The sequence below is a fragment of the Eremomyces bilateralis genome, assembly GCF_010015585.1.
Source record: "Eremomyces bilateralis CBS 781.70 unplaced genomic scaffold P152scaffold_64, whole genome shotgun sequence".
Lineage (NCBI taxonomy): Eukaryota > Fungi > Ascomycota > Dothideomycetes > Eremomycetales > Eremomycetaceae > Eremomyces > Eremomyces bilateralis.
Window position 1 is genome coordinate 1 of NW_022985130.1, and position 10,188 is coordinate 10,188.

The 10,188-nt window shown below is 48.4% G+C and overlaps 3 protein-coding genes across 3 annotated transcripts; 1 reads left to right on the forward strand and 2 right to left on the reverse strand.

Moving 5' to 3' along the window:
• Positions 1 to 458: 458 nt before the first annotated feature.
• P152DRAFT_463135 (histone-fold-containing protein) lies at positions 459 to 1,746 on the reverse strand. Its single transcript, XM_033680476.1, has 6 exons — positions 1,621 to 1,746; positions 1,410 to 1,555; positions 1,117 to 1,358; positions 881 to 1,069; positions 702 to 829; positions 459 to 655 (listed from the first exon to the last, which is right to left on the reverse strand). The coding sequence occupies exons 3-5, from the start codon at positions 1,250 to 1,252 to the stop codon at positions 711 to 713; spliced, it is 444 nt and encodes a 147-aa protein (XP_033529483.1). The 5' UTR covers positions 1,253 to 1,358; positions 1,410 to 1,555; positions 1,621 to 1,746; the 3' UTR covers positions 459 to 655; positions 702 to 710.
• Positions 1,747 to 1,791: 45 nt separating this feature from the next.
• Positions 1,792 to 3,597, forward strand: P152DRAFT_463136 (uncharacterized protein). Its single transcript, XM_033680477.1, has 5 exons — positions 1,792 to 1,920; positions 1,976 to 2,265; positions 2,321 to 2,753; positions 2,800 to 3,012; positions 3,076 to 3,597. Exons 2-5 carry the CDS (start codon positions 2,024 to 2,026, stop codon positions 3,451 to 3,453), a joined length of 1,266 nt encoding a protein of 421 aa, XP_033529484.1. The 5' UTR covers positions 1,792 to 1,920; positions 1,976 to 2,023; the 3' UTR covers positions 3,454 to 3,597.
• Positions 3,598 to 6,663: 3,066 nt separating this feature from the next.
• On the reverse strand, positions 6,664 to 7,773 carry P152DRAFT_485916 (uncharacterized protein). Its single transcript, XM_033682077.1, has one exon. The coding sequence runs from the start codon at positions 7,457 to 7,459 to the stop codon at positions 7,037 to 7,039; it is 423 nt and encodes a 140-aa protein (XP_033529485.1). The 5' UTR covers positions 7,460 to 7,773; the 3' UTR covers positions 6,664 to 7,036.
• Between the last annotated feature and the right edge of the window lie 2,415 nt (positions 7,774 to 10,188).

Genomic DNA, 10,188 nt, shown 5'->3' on the forward strand with positions numbered 1-10,188 from the left:
TAGGCCTCGGATGGGTGCGGGTGGGTTGGGTTGGGGTTCTCTTGGCGTGCGGGTGGGGTGGGGTGGGGTTCTCCAAACCTGGATTCCCAACCCAACCCCACCCGCATGCCAAGCAACCCAAACCCAACCCCACCCGCAGGCAACCAGGGACAAACCCAACCCCACCCCATGCCAAGAAACCTTGGGGGAACCGCGGGGTGGGGTTTTCTGCGGGTTCAACCCCAACCGCAAGATGGGTTGGGTTTCTTGGCGCATCTGATGGGTTTCTTGGCATTATTAAAAGGGCTTTAGACTAGATTAGGCTAGTAGCATATAGAGAGAGAGATTCATACGCCCGTCAGGCCTCTCTGCGAGGCCCATGTGGGGAACTAGCTAGCTAGTAGCATATAGAAGATGTGGTAGTCAGATGTGGTAGTCAGATATGGTAGTTTAGTCACGCGGTATAAAATGTAAGTAGGAAGCTTTCTATTTAATTCTGGCTATAGAAGTTTATCCGGCGCATTAAGCAGGATCATTAATCTAAGAGTATACGATGCTCACTCACCCATCGTATACCCAAACCTGCGACTTGTTATTCGCCTTAACTGACAAATTGGAGAATTATAAAAACGCCATCCATTGACACCCATAACTCATGATATACGTTAAGCCATAACTAAAATATATTAGTTTATATAATCATGGTAGGATTCAGACCTTACCTTCACGTTTTACTTTCGAGCGTGCTTCCTAACCGAAATGAAAGACCCGTCGCACAACCTTTCCACCAGCTCGATATCCTTCGCCTGGAGAGTTACGCGCTTGGCATGGATGGCACAGAGGTTGGAATCTACGGTGTGTTAGTTATGTGGTAGTCAGGAGGAAGTAAATAAAAACATACTCTCAAAAAGCTTTACAAGGTATGCTTCTGATGCTTCTTGGAGCGCCTCGAGCGCAGACCTCTGGAAACGATACCCTCCATCGTAATTGAAGTCACCTGAGATCTCGCGCACAAGTCGAGCAAATGGCAATTTCGGAATCAGCAGTTCGGTTGATTTTGCCAACTGCTTGATCTCTCGAAGCACAGACACTTAGAGGTTTAGCTACTACTACACCGACTACTACACAGAAACTTACTGCCAGGACGTTTGAAGTATGCGCCAGTCTTCGTCTTCCTTACAGGCTTTCTCGAATTCGTAGACCGTTTCCTGGCTGGGGGGCGCTTTCTGCCAGGAGTGTGCTTTCCGCCGGGGGGGCGGTTTTGAGATGGCATGGTTATTCGTCGAATCGTTGGTAGAGTTATGACCGTATTGTTTGTTAGGTTTCGGTTGTAGAGAAGGCTAGGTATGGAGGAGAAAAAGGAAGGTAAAGAGAGAGGACTAGGTTGTTGGTTAGTCGACGTTGTTATGAGTAAAGGTAAGGTTTCTCACCAGGTTATCACTTCTGAAAATAATTCCAAGTCCTTTTTACCAATAACTCTGGCAAATCTTGATCGTTTTCGACCAAACGAAGTAATCTCAGCGTGGTAGTACTTGTGGTGGTCACCAAGAGCAATTTCCTCAAGATGGGAGATCTCCTAGGATATATAAAAATTAGTAAGAAGTGAAAATTAATGTCGAAAGTGACATTCAAGTGGCTAACCGTCCTGCGAGCTTAATTCTACAAGATTTAAGCTTACTACTGCATTCGAAGTGCGGTAGTATTCGTGGTAGTCGAGTTATGTTATAAAAGGAAGAAAAACGGGTGAGTTAACGAAAATATCGAGATTTCTAAGTGTTTTGAATTTCTTCGTATTTCACTTCACTTATGAAAACCTAACCAAAATAAACTATCCCCCAAACAAAACCTTTACCAAAACAAAACTTTCCTCTTAATGAAACTTTCTTCCCCTTACCCTAACGCCTCCCAATCTTGATTATTTTCCATGCTAGTTACAAGATTGTAAGAGTTATTAATATTTCAAAAGTGAGAATCTCAATAACTAACTTTCTGCTAGCTTCACCTATCCCATGATCCAGTGACCGGCAGTCTTAACGAGACGACAATGACGGCTAAGCGGAAGGCGGTGGCCGATCTCTCTACCAATGCGAATACAGCTCGCGAGCGAAAGCGTCGGGATGCCCGGGATGCAAGTCGCGTCGAATATGAGAACCGCAAAAAGGCTGATCAGACTGCGGTATCGCGCGCACGGGCAGCTATAGCGCTGTTACCAAATTTCAGGTCGAGTGGGACCGACAAGCGACAAGAGCTACTTCGTGTAGCGGTCGAACAAGTGACCAACGAAAGGTCAGTTATGTGTACCAGTCAATGTGGTAACTAGTATTTTTACTAACTAATCTAGGATTAATCGTGGAGTCCATCACTCGCTCCATCCCCTTGCGGCGGTCCCTGCGACGACTAGGACTGCGCAGGACCCAAAGTTATTTCTCAATAAGCTCTATCCCGATGCCGATAACGATAGCGATTGGGAAGATCTCCATGAAGATATGGAAACTTCGGTCGATCAGGATTTCGAAATCCTAAACAGTATGCCCCTCCCGCCAACATTTAATTCGACGGATTTCAGGTTCTGGGCGGAATACAAGCGAACTGTTGCCAAATATGATTTCTATAATCGGATCGAATTGGGAGAATGGCGTCGCTTTACCAAACGATGGCAACGAGCACGAAAGGCGGTTCTATATAAGAGCCGAGCTATCAACCGAGCGAGAACTTTAGACGGTCGGCTTAGCCTTGGAAAGCTATGGCTTCTGGTAGACACCGTGGAGATTTTGGTAAGTGTGGTAGTTTATGTGGTAGTCCTATACTAACCGCATTTAGCGATCGAGTGCCGAACTGCAAAGGCTGATCCGAGCAGATTGGCAATCTTTCGGCTTAAACGCCGAAGACCAAGATTGCGCAGAACTTGAGTGGATAGTTCGTAATGCCCCGGCGTTGGACGACTGGCTGTCATCTCCGGCGTTCTACTCGAAGGGTCATTTAGATCTTCACCTCGTATGGCCGAAGCTCCCCTTCGCGATTCGATATTTTCTCGTAAGTTTAATGCGGTAGTCAGCGTGGTAGTCTCTTTTCGGCTTATTTGACATTTTAAATCAGAACCAGAGCGCCACTTTCTCAACGGCGCCTTTTGCGCACCAAATTTTCAAGGATCGACACGAGAGAGGCATTTTAATTGGGTTCCTCGCTTGGGCTGGTCGATACCAATATGAATTCCCCTTCCCGGCTTGCTTGTGGGATGCGCCTGATAACGATGAAAGATGGGGACTTTCTAAGATTAGCGACTCGAAGACGGCTGCCATGATGTATGATGGTTTTAAACTCGTCTTTAAACCGCCTGGGAACTGCGAAGCCCCCCCTGACGCCTACCGCATCGACTGTCCAATTGATAGAGATGCGATGATCGGAGATGGATACTTGCTATCGCTCCGCCCTAACGGTGAGCGAGGGAACGCTATTTGGAAAAGGAGGATGTGACAAGGCATCTAGCTATTCGATTGATAGGCTGGAACATTGACTACCACACCGACTAGTACGCCCTTCGCAGACATAGTTCTGCAGCATATGAATAACGGATTCGGGCAGAATATGGGGGGCTGGTGGACCAGGAATTAATATACATTCTGCTTCAACCCATTTCCTGTGATGAATTGATAATATTCTATTAAGTACTTCAATCACGATAATACATTACTGCCATACTGACTACCACACTGACTACCACTTTTTATCATTACTTAAACCTGTCTTTTACTCTATTTCTAAGATGGCCTCTTTATACACTGATTCAGAGCCGACTGAGCCCCAGTCAAGCTTTACCGAAGCAAGGTCTGCGATCGAATCGTCCGACGGAATCGGTGTCGATGGTCTCCGGCAGTATACGATCAAAAACACGACATATTATGTTGTTGACCGAGATAACCCCGCGCCGTTTGACGATTGGTGGAAGAGAACCCAATTCTGCCTTAGGAACAAGGCTAGAGACCCTGACAAGCGGTTTAAGCCAACGTGGGATAGAAAAGTGGTTCGTTCTGATTACTGGTCCTACTTCGAAGAAATCGCCGAGTCTGCTACAGGGGTTGTTAAGATCCATTGTATCCGCTGTGGTTTTGTTGGGGGCCACCCAGCTGTAATCACTGAGAGGCTAGACGGCAGTCTCGGATCACGTACTGGCAATTCGACAATGAAGGCGCACCTTCGGTCAGGAAATTGTATGCAGAAAGCTGATAACAAGGGCCTAACCCAGTTGACATTTCACGATATTACCGATCCAAGGCGCAAGGTAAGAGACTACTATATGAACTAGTATATACACTTTCCCTAATAGAGTTTAGGCTAGAGTTGATAGGACCCGAGCTGCCCAATTCCTTGAGGGACAACGGGTTACCTCGAAGCATTTCTTGGATTGTCTGGCTCGAATGATTGTTTCTCGGGGTATCCCTATGAACTTCTTCGAGGATCCTGAAGTCCAGCGGTCCTATCTCTGCCTAACGACTACTGAACCACCATTTAGTAACCCAAAGAGTCTGCGGAATCGGATCTTCACTCTCTATGAATCCGCGACGAAGGCAACTCGGGATGATCTTGCCCACCCTGATAGCATCAAACAGAAAATTGGTCTCGCGGTCGATGGCTGGTCCGCAAAGTCTGGCCGTACAGGCTATCTTGGAATTCTCGCCTATTGGACCTCGACGGACATGAAATGGCATGAGGCGCTTTTAGCGTTCACGCCAACTGAGGCTAGGCATTCCGGTCGGGACCTAGCGGAGATGATCATGCAGACACTACTCAAGTTTCGAATTACTGACCGTCTACGCTCAATCACTGCAGACAATGCTTCGTCAAATGGCACGATGGTCGCGTCTATCAACGACGAGTTGAAATTTCTGTTGTCGTCACATGGAAGCTTAGACCCGGTCGTATCAATCCCTTGTATCTCCCATGTTATTCAGCTGGTCCAGGGAGAACTCCTCAAAGGCCTCAAGTGCGTGGCGGAGAATTCGGAGATTATCCGAAACTGGGATGAAAAGGAGTTTGTGAGGGAGCAGCGCGCAATTGCGTCGTATGGGGCGGTGCCAATTACACTTTGGAAGGTGAGTCTCTACTCCTTGTAAAATGTGGTAGTCAATGTGGTAGTCATTACTAATATAGTCTAGGCTCGACAGACCGCTAAACACATTGTGGCATCGGAGAAACGACTGAGAGATTTTCTTAAGATCCAGCAGGAGCTTATCGACCAGGAACACCCGACCCTGGACAAACAGGAGCTCTTCTGGGTTAGCCTGCTCCGGCAACCCCTGCGTCCACTACAAGACGTCAAAACACGATGGGACTCGACTACGCAGATGCTTGTTCGACTCCGCATTCTTCGCCAACCCCTTGACCGTTACTGGCGTCAGGTTTCGAAGCAGTCGATGGCCCTCGATCCTCAACAATGGGATATCATCGAATACCTTATTGATATGACCGCTCCACTAAATGCATTTACGCAGTCAATTGGCAGATCGTCGTCCCCATCAATCCACAGAGTCTACACGATCTACGATACTACATTCGGCCATCTTGAATCTACGATCGATAGACTTAAGAAGAAGCATGCTTCGTGGAAGATTAGCCTCAAGGAGAGCTTGGTGAATGCCGTAGAGAAGTTGAAGAAGTACTATAGCAGGACTAGTGTTTTTACAGCTCTTGATGAAGCATACGCGTTCTCTTTCCTACTCAGTCCTAGGACACGAAATACTGCTTTCACTTCATCGGCTTGGAAAGGGAGGGCTAATAACCGGGGACAAAATTACCGAACAGTCTACATGGGGAGACTGCGGGATCATTGGGAGGAACACTACAAGGTTGACAACCCAACCCAATCAGAAGAGGGAGCAGCTTATACACGCGGAATTGACTATGTGCGTCAACGGTTGCATCAAGATGTTCAGCCCACCGAGGGTTCAAACTCTCGATCAATGGACGAGCTAGCAAGATATTTTGACTCTTGTAAGTACATATTCCCCTTTATTCATACTCCGATCTCTTACTAATCTTTTAATATAGGCTCGTCAAACAATATTGAACCTCTCGAAGCTTGGCGCGAGAATGGAAACTACATAGCCTACCCAACAGTTGCTCGGATGGCTCGCGACTACCTTTGTTCTCCGGCAGCATCCGTTGGCGTCGAGCGCCTATTTTTCCTTGCTCGCTGTCAGTCAGAGTTCAATCGGGAGTATAAGAGTGAAACACTCGAGGCGATCATGGTGGCCAAGGCGAGGTTGAAGCTTGACTTTCAGATAGAATCCGAGCGTCTCCAAGAGCTGGAGGAAGAGCTAGGTGATATCGGTGATGCTGATACGTCTACGCTAGACACACTGGTTATAGAATCGGACACTCGTAAGAGGCATACTAATAGTATCCTGCGCGCGACGGGTGAAGGGGAAATTCATTTGATCAGCGACGGTGAAGATAGTGAGGATGATGTTGAGGATGACGGGAGGGATAGCGATCCTAATACTGGGGAAGATAGGAGGGACGCTGATCAGAGCGATGGTCTAGGGGAACCAGACGAGACACTAGATGAGTTAGGTGAAGATTACGATACAGCTGGAGTAGCAAAGAGGACACGAAGTAGTACTATGGCAAGTGAACCTCAAGACCGTTCGAAGCGGAATAGGTTATAGATAGGTTTTCTTCTATTAGAGTACTTTTGAATGAAATTAATTTCTTTCCCTTGACTACCACACTTGACTACCACATATGACTACTATATTTAATCCCCTATTCTATCCTACAACCGGATCGTACCTCTAGTTATGCCAAGAAACCCAACCCATCTTGCGGTTGGGGCTAAACCCGCAGAAAACCCCACCCCGCGGTTCCCCAAGGTTTCTTGGCATGGGGTGGGGTTGGGGCGGGGTTTCTTGGCGTGCGGGTGGGGTTGGGGTGGGGTTTTGAAATATTGGCTTCCCACCCCAACCCCACCCGCAAACCGGCGGGTGGGGTTGGGTTTGGGTTTGCCAAGAACCCGCACCCAACCCGTTTTTTGCGGGTTGAACCCGCACCCATCCGAGGCCTAGTTGAAGGCACCGAATAAAGTAACGAGCGCCCGTGGGCCATCGGCGGCGCCCAGTGCCGTCAACGCTGCTGCCACGACAATCTGAAGTCCCAGACATCCATTGATGAGGAAAGAAAAAATCTTATATTGCTGTTTTGAGGTGGCTTCAGAGTTGACAATGCGTGCGTAGATTCCAATGTTTGATGCGGGTCGGCGAAAATACGCTGTGGCCGTGAGAGTCGGAGCTTCGCTGATTCCAAGGATGGTTCGGAACGCCGTGAGTTTGTCGGTGTGAGGGATCAAACGAGATCGTTCCCTTCCCAAAGGTGCGCTGTGTTCGGCAGGCCTGCTTTCGTTTCCGTCTCCTGTTCCCGTATCGTCCTCTGCAGCAGTTGAGAGGGGGCCTGGATCTTGGCTTTCAATATCATTGCGAGTAAACATTGAGCTCAAAGCAGCTCTGCTTCGTGCAAGAGTTTAGTGGACTGTTGGGCTTCGCATAGGCTTCCACCTCAAGGTTTTGGCGCATCTGAAGCGGTTCTTTGGATAAAACCTTTCCTTTCCTCCTTTGACTTGGGGATCAATCCCTTTTGAAATAACAACAAGCCCTTCAGCTCACCATTGCTCAACCGTGCATGTTCATGTTCATTTCGGGAAGGATCATCAATACAGTGCCGGGACCCCATGTCATTTTCTGTTCATCGGTCTGGGTCGTTGCATACGATTGGCGATGGAATTATTACTTGAGCAGGCCGAGGCGAGCTACAACTCGAATGAGAAACCTTTGAACCCTTGCGGTCTACCAGTTCTGAAATAAGTATTGCTGTCGCATTAGCGTGCGGGTGACAGGGTGTATAAGCCCCACAACCTCTTTTATGGCGGCTCCGTCCGGGGCTAGGACCCTAAGCGAACCCCCTGCCACCCGGAAGGGGGGGGAATGTGCTTGTATGTGCCCTCTACGTCCAGTAGTTTGATTGGACTAAGAAACTATTGATATGGATCATGAGATACTAAATGCTTATGAATTCTCAAGATCTTCATGGGCGAGACGTCCTCGAGCCGGGACGATATCTGAAGACAAAACATCGTTATCGAACGACACCCTACTTCGCAGAGAAAGGCTAGAGGCATGCTCTACCCAGCACACCTTTTCGTATTTATTGCCAGACAAATCTGACGCTCTTTGGATCAACCTTTCGAACCGGAGATGCACCATAACTAATGTTGGTATACCCGCACCACACGCCCAATATTGTTCCATATATTGGGCGCTGGCCACCCCAAAGTACATACCACCCCAACATACACAGAATGATCCAGCGAAAGGAGATTTGCCATTTAACGCCCAAGATAAAGAATTTGCATACTAATTAATAATAGAATCATTGCAAAGCCATCGAAACTACTAATCCCTCGTGCTAAAGTAAATTTAGATCGCGTTGGGCGGGTTTTGCATTACTCTGAAGTTCCACCCTCCACGGAATGAAAGTGGTATCACTAACTTCAATCTCTAAAAACACAAGATGTCGCCAGAAGAATATACGAATTAAACCGTAGGAGGATGGATAAACTGTGGTTGGGGGCCCTGGCGAGCTTTTTCGCGTGTTTTTCGGTCTTTCTCACGTTTCCTGACCTTCGTAGCCTCTTTCCTCTCCTCCTTCGCCTGCTCCTTGGCTAGCCTCTCCGCCTCACGATTATCTACAACCTTCCTACAGTCTCCTACCGTGAGCATACCTCCTTGGAATACGCGTCGTCTCCGACCCGCTTTGGCATTAATCAGTTTCATCTTTTGCGCGAGCTCTGAGGTGGCGAGATCGTGCATCGCCTTCTTCGCTTCAAGAGCCTGGGTCTGGGCACCTCGTGATAGTTGGTCAACGCGGTGGAGGATTTTCATTGGAACACCCTCTTCCTCGAGTTCCTTGTAGATGATATTCTTCAATCGTGAGGTCGTTCGCACAGTGGTGGGAGTCTTGAGCTGTGTCTCCTCTGGATTCCGCTCCGGAGGAGGAGTAAGGAGCCTCTCTACATCGATCGATGGAAGTGGTGGGCGGACCTTATCAAGTACGATATCAGGATTCCACGGATAGAGTCCTGCCTGGCGAAAACCGCTCCGGATCGTGCCCTCGGTCAGGGCCTCTTTCCGTACATCACCAATCGCATCCAGAAACTCTAATTTCCCGTACTCCGTGATGCCCTCGCGGACAGCGTATTCATACCGCTTCCCATGATAGTGCTTCATCGGCTGGAAACACGAGAGGTCGAGAGGTTGCATAATATGTGTAACGTGAGGAGGGAAGGCGATCGGGAAGATCGCGTGTTCGTAGCAGAAATCTACAAAAAGGGTCGTTTTATGGCACCCATGCCCATCCAGGAAAAGCACTCGTTTTTGACTGGTATGACCACGACCTTCCGGTCTCGTATGGCGCTCAAAATGCTGTATCCAATCGAATGCGAAGAGGTCGTTATTGAACGCTGTATCCGTCGCACCAAGGAGGATATCATCGTCGATATTGATCTCATCCTGGACCCAGCCTTCTAGGATCCATTTCCCCTTCATGATCAAAGAGGCGGGAATCTTCTTCCCTAGGGCGTTCACTCCCTCCACGATGGTGGCAGACTCGCGGTTCACAGGCACTGCGATCCTGTTATAATTATCGTTTCCGGTATCCCGTACGAGCACGATCATCTTAGGATTACCAACCCCGATCATGAACCCCGATTCATCCATATTCCACATATTCTCCGGTTGTATGTCGTGTAGGTCGAGCCACGCGCGAGTCTCCTCGAACCAGTGCTGGAGATGATCGAAATCCTCCGCCTCGCGTCGCTTTATATCTCGTGGTCTCGATGATATAGTTTTGATCTCAGGGTGTCGCATCAGATACCGGGCAACCCAATGTTGCCCAAGAGGTTTAAGGGTGACGGGTTGGTCTAGATTGCTTTTATATACACGAGGCAGATTGATTTATATACAGTAAGATAAGAATAGGTTTTTAAAGTGTGAAAAGAAAAAAGAGAAGGAAAAGAAAGATGTAAAAGAACGTAGGCGTTGAGGTCCGGGGGGGTAGGAGGGCGGGGAGGAGCTTGAGGGGCGGGTCCTGGTCGTAGAGGGCTAAAGGTCTCGGTATGCCTCGTTTTGGGTCCCTGTACCGTAGCGATCCAGCTCTCAGCCT